Source organism: Citrus clementina, unplaced genomic scaffold (assembly GCF_000493195.1).
Source record: "Citrus clementina cultivar Clemenules unplaced genomic scaffold, Citrus_clementina_v1.0 scaffold_2, whole genome shotgun sequence".
Lineage (NCBI taxonomy): Eukaryota > Viridiplantae > Streptophyta > Magnoliopsida > Sapindales > Rutaceae > Citrus > Citrus x clementina.
The window spans coordinates 23,094,490-23,108,326 of NW_006262688.1; the positions used below are offsets into that span (position 1 = coordinate 23,094,490).

Here is a 13,837-nt window from a genome sequence, read left to right on the forward strand (position 1 = left end):
AATTTCCTTGTTGGTGTATGGAAATATATTAGCTGTTGGATGCTTCCTCTATCCTCGTTTTAAATTTTTTAATAACGAAAATGAAGTGTCTCCTATTTATGGTATTCAATTTCTACCTCGGGAAGTTTTATGATCTTGGCTCATTTTTGTGTACGTAATAACAATTGCTTGAAATTGAAAGGAATTCAAAATTCACGGAATTATATGTGGGAATAATTCTGCAAGAACATAATAAGCAATAACTAAGCATAGCTCGAACAAAAACACCCAAAAAGGATTGAATAGAATGTTACCGGCAGATTAAATTTTGTACTGCACTACCGGGAAGGTTTGATACAACATTAATCAGCAGTTAAATGCTACTCAGAGATGGCGATACATGTAATTTTCAGCAAAATAATAAAATTTATGCTTACTCAGAGATGCGGGTACATGTAGTTTTCAGCAAAGTTATGAAATTTACTGAACCATGGGGTCCATGGCCTACAAGTAAGACAACTTTCTATTCACACTTCAGTGATATCTACAGAAAATATAATCATGGCAGTCACCAACAAATTGCAAGAGAGAATTTCAATAATTTCCACTTCTTTTTTCAATTTTCAATTTTTCTATTCTTCTTCTAACTTACTCATGCAGCTAGTACAAGCACTTTTATTGTTCCTTGACTGTTAGCAGTTAGCATTGTAGGACTATCGCTCTTCCAACATACAGCACTGATGAAATAAGATCCTGCATCTTCATCAGTATCATCCATATCAGGTGAACTGAATCTATGCCACGTTACAGGTTTCGAGATCTCCTGCACATTGATTCAAAATCTATAGTTAGTTTCCCGGCCCGGGGGAAGGGGGAAAGCAGGGAGAGTGGGGTGAGTGGGGACGTGAGTGTATGAAGATTGACTACCATGAATTTCTTACCTTATGGTAAACGTATACTTCATTTGATTCACTGCCACATGCAATGTATTCGCTATTTACCGTCAGACCAACAAAGTTCTTCTCATTCATGTGGCCTCTGAAGGTACGAACCTGTAAAGATAAAAAATGGAAATCAACTATACTTGCTCAGACCCAATTAATTAGTAAGAGTTTCCCAACCTAGTTTTCTTCGAAAACATTCTACCAATAACATCTGCAAATGTCGCTAATCATAGCATGTTCAGATACAACATTAGGTAGCCTTCCACCCAACATTCATAATACATAAATTATATCAATGTCTGGGGAATACAGATCATAAATGGCGAAGGAATTAATGATAATTACTCTGCAAAGAAACAAGAGAATTTCTTATTGGCCAATAATTCAAACTCTTTTTTCTCCTTTGCTGGAAAAGTTAGACTAAGGCACTGTACTAAAGTTTGATGAAATTCATCTTAGCCATGCCTTACCCTCCATCCCAAATATTATGGGAAGAGAAGATGCAATGGGATGGAGACTCAGTGCAATAACTGATATCTTGACAAACCATCAGCAAACCAGATGGAAAAAAGAGTGAATCTATCTCTTGAAGCAGAAATACAGGATGATAAAATGCCAAAGACAATTCATAATCTTCTTTGCTTTATTTATTTAAAATTTTTTTAGAAGTCTTCTTTGTTTTATATAAACCATTGTTGAAGGTATGTTGAAGCTTAGAAATACCTAGATACGGGAAACTACTAAATTAGACAGTTTCAATTACAGTGTCACCACAATTTGGAAGTTTCAACAAAGGCATTGAATGAAGAAAAAATATTTATAACATGATTTACATTGAAATTTCCTGTTAACGATTTGACATGTGCACCGTAATTTGCTTCTATCAGTTTGATTAATGAGAATGAAGTCTAGAAGCTAGTTTTGACATATTGTGACGAAGGCGTAATCTAAGAGATATTCTTATTAAAAGCATGTTATTACTCACCGGCAAATTTTCTTTCACATCCCATAATCTTAGTGTGCTGTCTGTAGAAGCAGAAGCAAGCTCGTCATTGGACAAGAATTTCACATATGAAACAGCTTTCTTGTGCCCTGTGAACACATGGAGCGGTTGGCTGATATTTCTTAAATCATAATAGTGGATATGATGATCTGCCGAACCAACCTGGAAAGCAGAGATGGTTTCACTTCAAGAATCCTTTTGCCATGGAAAAACAGGTGCATGCAAATTATCACCGCTTTATTTTGGATAAGGAATGAGACCATTATCACAACACTTAATAATGACAAGCTACAATATGGAAGATCTATAAATGCACTTGTTTTTCCAACCTATTACTTTGAGAGTAAACTACAAAACCTTTTTGCTAATTCCATTGAAAAATAATTATCAACAAAATATTTAGCAATTATGTGCTCCAATAATCATGTTAAAGTTTTCAACAACAATGAACTAACGATTTGCCTTTCCCAAACACCGAGGGATCCCATAAATGGATTTCAAAGAGCACTACTCATAAATGCACATGCGCACAAAGGACAAAATCACATTGGTGCATAAGACTAGAATAATTTTTTCTTGGTCGTTGTCTGTCGGGTGCACAATTTTACATTAAGGGTAAAAGCCTAGATCAGCTCCTTGATGATAAAATATTTAGGACATAAGTGATTAAATATTATACATATCCATTAATACTTAAGTAAAACACTCATACCGCAATGTAATTGCTAGATCCGGGATTATACTTCACACAGCAGATATTTGCTTTCATGTCGATGTTAAGAACGCTAGCTTCCTGCCTCGTGCACCAAACTTTAACCTGTTAAAAGCAAAATTCAACTTAAATGTAGGCTTTAGACCAACCAAAATTTGATTATCTGAAAAGTTCAGAAGCAACATGGACTATGCAGCAAAATTCTCCACTCAAACTAAAAAAGGAAGAAGGCGAACAGTGGGCATATAAACAGATAGAAATGGATAGTTGGGCACATCTTGTAAACTTTAAAAACAAAGCTCTATCTTTTGCCACCAGATAAGATGTACCCAAACAATTTTGATCCTTAACACAATTTTGATTCTTACTCAACTGACCTTCCCATAAGCCATGGCCACATGTCAAGAGACAAAAGCTCAAAATTAAGGGGTGAAAAGCTCAAACTTGTCACAACATTATAACAGGAGGAACATATTACTAAAAAACAGCAATAATGCCACCAGTGAAGTGTAATTAAGGCAAGACACACATTGCCCCTCAGACGAACCCCAGCATAAATTTAAAACAGTGATTAAAAATTGGCAAGGCTGGTAACTGCACCATCCCTTCTTGTATATCCCCTTGCTTTATCTTTTAAATGTAAGAGTGCATTATGGATCTCAAAGCATGAAGAAATTCTTGGTTAAAGATATGAAAATTAATAGAGTACCTTACAATCATCACTACCCGATACAAGCATTGACGGTTCTGTGCGTGAGAAATCAACACTCCATGCACGTTTTTCATGCTCTTCATATTCCATTACACTCTGCACAGAGGTTCATGTATGTGTGATATAAACTGAAAGTTATTGAGATAAGCACATAACTACAATTGTAAAAATTTAAACATGAAGAATGTGCAGGTGCATAACAAGATTAAACCTTAACCACACATCAATTATAAAATACAGTTACCTGCTGAGTTGTTACATCCCAAACAGTAACTATTCCCTCATAATCACTACTAGCTATGCGATTTTTTGAGAATTTATTCCAACTCAAGCAACTAAGTTTAGAACGTGTTGGCATCTCCACGACAGGACAATGTACATCTGCAGGTTCATTCACAACCTGGACAGCATGCAAATTTGCAATGGTTAACCAAACAGTCAAAGACAGAGGATGAAAAATTCATATGCAGATTTATGCATTAGAAAAGAGCAAAGTAACCAATGTTAAGATCAATGTCAATGTGTTACTAGCTAGATCAAACAGAGAGAAAATCTCCCCCAAGGATGTTCCGCCAATCATTATGAGAGGAAACACTAACTGCCAAATGGAAACAACATTTACACATAATTACAAAGCACAGACAACAGCCATTAAAACTGACTTCTACTGAGTGATGACCAGATCCTACAGAGGAGGTTTCTTCAAACTGAATGTCTCACATATGTATCGATAATGGTTCATTAAAATTGGTTACCAAAAAATAAATTATAAAATGGCATCCAAGTATTAATCAGAGAATTTGGAAAATATTTTTTGACAAGAAACCAAAATTTGCAATAAAGATGAAGAATTTAGAAGATATAAAATCAGTCAAATAACGTTCTTAACCACTGCAATTAAAGTATACCCCTTATTCCCACATTTTTCTTAATAGTCAAATGCAAACCCTCTAATCAGAGAAATTAGGAAAATTATCTTGTGCTAAAGCCTAAAAGTATGACATTAACCATGTCTCTTAGACATACTTGTTCTCACTTGTGACTAGCAACTCTCTGAACAATTAAAACAATGAGTTTGACACCAGTAAATCAAGATCTTACCGATGCGAAGTCAAAGACCTTAATGCGTCGGGAAACACCAGCAGTTGCAAACAACTGATCATCGCGGTCAAATTCTATGCTGCAATAAAAACACATGGTCAGGAGTCTAAGATTAAGAAGACATGATTATTGTATGTATAACAGGCACACATGTGGAGAAAACGAGAATAAATTGCATCAAAAGCTCAAAAGATATTGGAAAAGAAAACTTTTTACTCACCTTGATACTATATTGGCTGAATGAAATATATCACCATGCCGAAGTTCAGCAATAACCCTCAGTCGACTGTTTGACGGACAAGAGAAAAACAGACAAAATACATGTTATGAAAATAGAATCATAATAGCACAAATAACAAAGAAAAATCTCGGAATGAAGATCAGCTTTTATACCTGTACCGAGTAAAAGTAGTTAGCACAGATTGAAAATCTGCAAGACCAGCATTATAGCCCTCTCTGTGTATAATGTTTTTATCACTTTCTTGCTTAGTATGTGGCTGGTTTGCCATCTGACGACGCTTTTGCAGATAACACTCTTGTAGGTCATTGAACTGCAGCAATGGATGAAATGAATGAAAATGAATCCAGTGAGGGAAAATAAAGAGATATGGAGTATGTTCCCAGGCCTGCAGATTTGAGCAGTGCATGTATCTAAAATACTTTCAAATGCAGCATGTCATGACCTAAACAATTTTAGAATAAGCTAGAAATAGAATATGTGATGAGCAATCCACAATTGTCTCTCTCTCTCTGTCTCTCTCTCCCCCACTCTCTCTCTCTTTTTACAAGCATAATGTGTCAACATAAATATTGAATATTGGCAATAGATAATTTGTATACCAGTTCAGTTGGCTTGAGCACAAAATTTCAAATACTTTACACACAAAAAAACCACTGCACATAGGCAAAACAGCACGTTTTAAGCAGTTTGATTAATGAATTATTAGCACTCACCAGACAACATTGAAACCCTTAAATTACACACTAATAGTAAACCAATCTATTGCCAATAAAATGCAAATAAAATCGGGGAAGATTCCTGTCCAGTGCATATTCTTGTTATCAAGCAACAACTGTATCAGCTAATCAAGCCTATAAATTAAATCATCCTGGGAAAGGGGAAGTCCAAGGGTTACAAGAAGCTCATACAGCCCAGGATGAGAACATTCCACAATATGATACTCAAGACTCAGAACATGGATAAAGAGATTCACATGGTCAACACCATGTAATTATAATAAGGTGGTGCTGAGTTGAGCATGTCTGGGAATGCATCTAACGTAAAAAACATATAGCACACAACACCAATCTGTGGAAGTTCAAAGATTGTCCTTTAGTCCATGGAGGATACATACCTGTGCATGGACTCGCTTTTTTCTTACAACAGACAGACCCGATTGATTAAGACACTGTGAGTCCGACCCAGTCAAAGAATCCTTCCTCTGATGTCCATGAGAGTTTGCTTGAGCTTTTCCATCCCCTTTCTTGTTTTGAAGACTTCCTGCAGACGACCCTCCTCTTGCATTCAGAGAACTGGTGATGATACCACTGCTGTTCTTGTCTATTGATGAAACCCATGACTTTCTTGTATTAGAATCATCTCCAAGCATCCGCAATTTAACAGAGTACCGATCTCTTGCACGGTACAGATCTATCCGATGTCTCTCAACAGCATTTATGTCTTCCTTTATATAATGGAGATCAGTTTGTATCTACAAAAGTTTTAGATAAAAACAAAAACGAAAATCAATGAATGTAATTGTTAATACAGGCACATATACTTTTAGGCAAAGTTACATAAAAACAATTAAAGACCAGGATAATTAAAAGGTCTCTGCAGAACATCAATAGCAATAGTTCAGTATGGTTAAATATGCCAACCTCCAAAGTTTAATCAGCAAATAAATCTTAGAAGTAACAATATAAAATTGAACAAAAATTATATTCAGCAAAGAAATAGAGTAGGACACAGTTATAGATGAAAGTGATTAAGCCATAATTAACTGGTTTCAAAAGTGATTAAGCCATAATTAACTGGTTTCAAACTTAGAAGAAAAAACCTCTTTCAATTCGTCAACTTTTTGCTTCCGTAAGCAATGCAAGAAGTCTAGCAGTATTTGCATATTTCTTTCAGCTTCTTCTTGTTCCATTTTCCTCTTTTTCTCTGAAAGGAGTGACATGAGGCTGTCTATCTCCTTAACTGACACTCCGCAACCCTGACTAACAAGAAAACATCCCAAGTGAATAACAAAAAAAAGAATAAAATTCAGAAGTGAAAGTTAACGTCGGCTACGGATTAAAAAGACAATACTATAAGTGTTCGGTCAACAGCAGCAAATAGGAACTGCTATTGGATAGAAGTGTATTAAATTCTTTCTCTTTCTCTCTTCTAACTGGGGAAGTTCACCAGCACAACGCTAATTTCTTTCAATCATTACCAGTGTTTTACCGCTAACAGAAACAAGATACTCAAGGATGTAAATTCATGGTCTACTGGTAACTGACCTGTTGTAATGCCTGACGAAAATTTTCCAGAGGGGAAGCAGTTTTTGATATTTGACGAGCAGAAGTCTTCTTCAATAGCTACAAATGTGGTACAGAGAAATCGTATAACAATAAGCTGCATTGTGTAGAATATCACTTCAAAATACAAATAATTTATAAACCAGTCAAACAAATAATTAAAATCTATAACTATTCTATTCACAGCAATAAAATCCATTTTTCCTATATATAATTTACTAAAAGTATCAAAATCTATATAGTTAATTTGAATACTCACTGCCATTCACAACAAGTGTACATAAAACAAAATTCATTAAAAAAAAATCATAATAACATTTAAAACATATAGGTTAAATGGGCAACTGACAAACTTAGTTCTCTGTCACAGGGAATTGAGTTCAAAATTAGAGTAAGCAAGTGATAGCAAATTAATTTTAATTCATAAGAACGAAATCAATTAGAATTTAGCAAACCTTGTCGAGCAAGAAATTAGGGTAAAGTTGATTGTTAGTGAGGTAATGGCCACAGCAAGGGCAATCACTCTTATTACGAAGATGAGTGATGATGCACATGTAACAGAAGCTGTGTCCACACGCCGTCAAGAAAGCTTCTTTTATTATCTGCATACAAATCGGACACAGCATGTCCTTGTCCAGCTCCGACACTCCCACTTCCGACGTCGATGCAGCGGCGGCGGAGGCGGCGGCGGCATCCGTTTCTTGCGGAGCGGTATCTGTGGATGATGGCTTCATGTCTGGCTTCACCGCCGGAACCACCGGCTCCGTTGAGACCTCGTCCATTTACTCTTTATCTATGTTTTTAATTTTAATTGATTTGCTTTTCTTCTATTTTTATTTTATTCTTTTCTCTCTACTCCAGTTCTATTGCGGATGCCGGGGGGGGTTTTGGAGTGGCTGGGGATCACGTATGGGCCAGGGGCTGATTTTGTGCGGGCGAAAACGAAACACGTGAGGCTCTGTTTGTATGTGTGTGTAATGTATGATTGAAATTTGTTTCTTTATTTTCTTAGCAAATACGTGGACACGAAGAATCGCCATTGCGACGTAACCAACTTTGGGCAATTACGGTATATTATCGCACAGTTTTAAAAATGCGCGCGTTTGCTGTATTTCTTGGCAGCGGGGATATTAAAACACGGGCTTGATCAGGTTTTTTTAAACCTAGGCTCAAGTTCATTAGACTAAAAGTGTGAGGACTGAGTTTATTATAAGTTTGGGTTGAATTTGGACTAGGCTTGAATTTTTATTTTTTTTATTTTTTTTAAAATTATCATAAACTTAAAATCAGTTAATAATAATCAATTTGTTATAATAAATTAAAAAATAAATATTTCAAAATAAAATAATAAAAGTTTAGAAATTTAATCTTTTTAGTACTACATTCTTTATTTCAAGCATTCTCTTAATTAATTAACACTTAAAAAAGAATTTAGTATCATAATTTTAAGTTTTTTGATTCATTATTGATATATGAATTATGAATTTAAGTTTGATTTTTTATTTTGTTCTTTTATTATTTTTAAAATTTTAATTTATTATTCTAATTTATAAATTATTTTTTTAAAAATAGTGAACTTGGGCTTGGCTCGAGCTTTTTTCTTAAGCTCTTGTCTAGGCCCTCATCTAAAAGGCCCAGACCAAAGCTGTGGGAATAGGCTTTTTTGCTATCCTTATTTGGCAGGTCGGTTAAGTTCATATTTGGTACGAAGTGTTGAATAATGATTGTGAGAAAAAAATAATTATAAATAAAAATTAATGATTTTTAAATAATAATTTTGATAGAAATAGTAGATATATTGTAAATATTTTATTATATAAGTGTAAATAAAATCAACTTATTTTTCAAGGTACAATAGTAAGTATTCACAAAACACTTCAGTATCATGTCTCAAAAGCTACAACTGCTAACCTACCAAAGTGGCCTAAATGTTACAATATCGTTTAAATTTAATTTTTTTTAAACTTTTAATGAACGTTATAAATATATTATATTATGTGCAAAAATAATATGCACCTAATTAATGAATCCCACCTCAACTCTACTAAGTATTTGTTTGGTATATCTTATCTAATGGTTATACGTACTTATTTAATTTCATAAACTCTTATCAAAATTTCTGTTGTTATTGTTTTTTTAAATAGAGCTTTTAAAGCTTAAATATGCAATTTTTTTCTTTACTAGCAAAAGCTTAAATTTTTGGCTTTTGGGAGTAGAGGTTGAATTTTTTTTTTAAAATTTCTGAAATATCCTCTACTTATTTGACAATCTTATTTTATTCTTTTTAGAACATGATTGACATAAAAAGTGTACATTTAATAAGGATAAAATTATTAATTTTTCATTTATTGTGTTGATTAATGCATTTATTATTTCTAAATTATTTTAATACTCCCCAAATATATTTTATGTTAAATTAATTCACAATTTGTTAATTTTTATCTTGTAAATATTTTTCAAGAATAAAGATGGAATTGGAGTTGAAAGCAGGAACAAAGAAGGACAGCTGGAGCAATTTGGAATTCATCAATTGAGGGGATGTAAATAAAAAAAAATAAAAAAAATGAAAAATGAAAAAGAATAAAAAAAATAAAAAAGAACAAAAGAACGAAAACAAGCAATTTGGTTGCTCGTCCGTATTAATTTCAAACGAGCAATTTGGTTGCTCGCCCATCATGGCCACTTGACCATCACACATTTAAAAAAAATGATAATATAAATAATAATAATAAAATAATAAATAAATGATAAAATAAATTAAGTTAAAGCATTTGTTGCCTATAAAAAGGAGGCAAATGAGCTGAAGCAGGGGGAGCTGAGTTCTCAGAGAGAGTGATAGCAAAGGGTGTAGCTGCAAAATTTCTTTCTTTCTTTGTTTTTTTTCTTTTCTTGTTTTCGTTCGTATCAATTTTCTTTGTAACATATTTCAAAATTTTATCAAATAAAAAGAATATTGTGTTTTTTTCCATACGAGTGGCTAATTTTATTAAGTTGAAGTGAAGAGTGAAGCTCAATATTTCAAACTATTAAATTTTATTATTTTCTCAAATGAGTTTTTAAGTTTATTTTATTATTTTCTAGTTATTTTTATGTTATGTTAATTTTGTAAATTTCTTTGGATCTGTATGATATTTTGACATAATGTTGACACATTAATATAGTGTGGCACATTAGGTACTTTATTCCATATTTATCCACACACATAGAATTAAATGATATAATAGTTAATTAGTAAAAGTGAGGCAAAATATAAATGAGAGAGTATTAAAATTATAGTTTGAACCTTATCATATTTTAAAATTGATTTTAAATAATTTCTTTTCCCCACAATTAATTTTCTTAGTTTTAAATTGACTACTAGAGTTAAAATTCCCTATGGTTCAACCTCGGACTCACCTGATTATATTATAACTAGACACTCTTATACTTGAGAATAATACTCTTTTGAGTGGTGTCAAATTTTTTACGCCGTTGCCGGGGAGTTTTCTAAATTTGGTATTATTTTGTCTTTACTTTATTTTTATCTTATTTTAATATTTTTTTGACATTACTATCTTTCCATAATTCTATTTTATTCTCTTTTTGCAAAACTTTAGTTAGCACCCCTCCTCTTTTCAAACTTTAACATTATCTAAAACATTTGTGAGAAACTTCATTTTAGCTCAGAAACCTTTGCATATCATTCCCCAAATTGAATTTATTTCTTTAAATTTCTGCAATTTACTTTACGCATTTATTTTAAATGGTCGGCTCTACCGCCTGATTGTTATTTAAATTTTGTTAATTTATGTAATTTTTGTTTATATGGTCAGTTCTACCGCCTAACATTTTAATTTCAGTTTATTTATTCTTGTACATTAATTTATTTAATTTTATGTTTTATTATATGACTGGTTTTAAAATACAGCATAAAGTGTTTCTTTTAATTTCTTTGTTTATGGCTGGTTTCACCGCCTAATTTATTTATTTTTCAATTTTTTTATTTCTTATTTTTGCTTATTTAATTTCTAGTTTATTTTTATTTTCTGCAATTTTCATTTAGCGTTTTATGCATCATTGGTTTAGCACACATCATTAGCATTGCATGCGTCGTTGGTCTCGTACAAATAGTGGCAAATTAATTAAAAGATCATCTTCACCACCCTTAGATATGGCTGACATAGGAGGTGAAAAGTTTTCGGAGTACAAAAATAACCAAGCCTTGCAAAATCTTACTTCATGCATCATACTAAAATAGGGTCACCATCATGCATAGTTTTCCCTCTTGATGCATCACGTTTTAATTTCAAACCTGGTATCATTCAACTTCTTCTTACTTTTCATGGTTTTGAGTCTGAAAATACATGTTTGCATTTAAGGGAATTTGAGGAAGTCTGTAACACATGTACTAATCAAAATTATAGCATGAATATAATCAGGCTTAAGTTTTTTTCTTTCTCACTAAAGGATAAAGCTATTGGTTACAAAATCTTAAGTCAGGATCCATCAGAACTTGGGATGAAATGCAAGCACAATTTTTGAAAAAATTCTTCCCACCCCACATAACAAATTCTTTTAAAAGAAAAATCACCACATTCACTCAAAAACCAAGGGAAACCCTCTACCAATGTTGGGATAGGTTTAAAGAGCTACTTAACATTTGCCTACACCACGATTTTGAAACATGGAGATTAGTGTGTTATTTCTATGAGGGATTAACATCCTAAGGTAGACAAGTCGTTGAAATAATGTGTAATGGTGAGTTTATGGATAAAAGTTCTGAAGATGTATTAGACTATCTTGACTATATAGAAGAGAATACACAACATTGGGATACAGTTGAGTCTTATGAGTCAACAAGTAAACCCCAGCCATCTCCATCTAGTGGATGTATGCATAATCTTAGGAAAGACCATGATTTTCAAGCCAAATTTGCATCATTAGCTAGAAAAATCAGCATTAGAGTAAAAAAAGAATGATCATATAAAGTCTGTTCAAAATATATATTATGTTATGTTTGCGATTCTACTGACCATTTTACGCAAGACTGTCCAACTTTGCCAGCTCTGAGAGAAAGTTTGCATGAACAAGTAAATGTCGTCGACAATTTTAAAAGGCCAAATCCAAATCCATTCCCAAACTTACAACTCTAGTTGGAGAAACCACCCAAATTTCAGTTGGAGAAATGACAATCATGCACAACCTTCACAACCAGTTCCTTCACGTCAAAATTTTTAAAACCCCCAGAGTTACCCATCATATGTCCCACCACCAAGAAAAAACTATGGAAGACACGTTGCATTCGTTTATTGAAAAATAAGAGTCGATCAATAACTAAACGATGCAAACCTTAACCAATTTGACAGAAACTATCTCCAAACTTGCATCTGCTCTGACTATGCATAAAAAAGGAAAGTTTCCTGCTCAACCTGAACCAAACCCAAGAGTCAATAACATCCTCAAATGGGAAATTCAGGAAACCAAAATATGAATCAAGTCAAATTGGTTATAACCCTTCGTGATGGTAAAATGGTCAAAAAACACATTGTGAACCCTCGTGAAACTAGTAAAGATTCAATTTTAGAAAATAGGAAAAAGTCTGTCGAACTGTTAACCCATGAAGAAATAACCAACTCTCCTCCTATACCCCATTTCCTCAAGCACTAATCAAGCCAAAGAAATCAAACCATAGTCTAGAAATTTATGAAGTTTTTAAACAAGTAAAGGTCAACATTCTTCTAATGGATGTCATTAAACAGGTGCATTCTTATGCTAAATTTCTAAAAGATTTGTGCACGGTGAAAAGGAAACATAAGGTGCAAAAGAGAGATTTTCTAGCAGAACAGGTAAATTCCATTCTCTCAACCAATAGTACTTTGAAATACAAGGATCCTGGTTGTCTAATTATTTCTTGCACTATTAGGGATCATAAAATTGGACATGCTTTACTTGATCTTAGTGCTAGTGTTAATTTGCTTCCTTACTTAGTATACCAACAACTCAATCTCGGTGAGTTAAAACCAACTTCTATCACTCTTTTACTTGTTGATAGATCAATTAAGGTTCCGAAAGGAATAATTGAAGATGTATTAGTTCGAGTCGATAAATTCATATATCTTGTGGATTTTATTGTTTTGGAAACGGAATCAATTACTAATGAATGCAAACAAATTCCTATTATATTAGGTTGACCATTTTTAGCTACTGCTAATACTTTGATTAATTGGAGGAATGAATTAATGAATTTATCTTTCGACAACATGACATTGGAACTCAATGTGTTTAACATGCGTAAACAACCTCACCACTAAGAAGATAATGATAATGAGAATGAGGAGATTGATCTCATCGAGCCAATCATTGAGGAACACATTCAAGATGATAATTTTACAAACTCTGTGGAAATTTATTTTGCTGGTTCTTTTGAATCAAGTAAAAAATTAAATTATGATACTGCCAACATATGTTCTACACTTGATTCTATGCAGGTACTTACAGGTGACGATGACCAATCGAACTTTGAAGATATAATACAACCTGAAGAACCAAACGAAGAGGAAGCACCAGAGCTCGAATTAAAGCCCTTACCAGAAGAATTGAAGTATGCATATCTTGGAGAGCAATAAATATATCTGGTGGTAATTTCTTCCCAGTTCACGCATGATCAAGAAGGTAAGTTGTTATTTGTACTAAAAAGGCATAAAACTGCATTTGATTGGACCTTAAAAGACATAAAAGACATTAATCTTTTAATTTGCACACACCGAATATACTTAGCGGAAAATGTCAAAACAACCCGTCAACCATAAAGAAGACTAAACCCTCATATGAAAGAAGTGGTAAAGAATGATGTCCTTAAACTACTAGATGTATGAATTGTCTAT

General features: G+C 33.2%; 1 protein-coding gene across 1 annotated transcript; it reads right to left on the reverse strand.

The window, feature by feature from the left end:
- Positions 1-255: 255 nt before the first annotated feature.
- LOC18050526 (E3 ubiquitin-protein ligase COP1) lies at positions 256-7,932 on the reverse strand. Its single transcript, XM_006447593.2, has 13 exons — positions 7,430-7,932; positions 6,957-7,034; positions 6,512-6,667; positions 5,807-6,163; positions 4,845-5,002; positions 4,672-4,737; positions 4,452-4,530; positions 3,595-3,750; positions 3,348-3,446; positions 2,639-2,743; positions 1,909-2,088; positions 921-1,031; positions 256-802 (listed from the first exon to the last, which is right to left on the reverse strand). Exons 1-13 carry the CDS (start codon positions 7,754-7,756, stop codon positions 632-634), a joined length of 2,043 nt encoding a protein of 680 aa, XP_006447656.1. The 5' UTR covers positions 7,757-7,932; the 3' UTR covers positions 256-631.
- Positions 7,933-13,837: the final 5,905 nt, after the last annotated feature.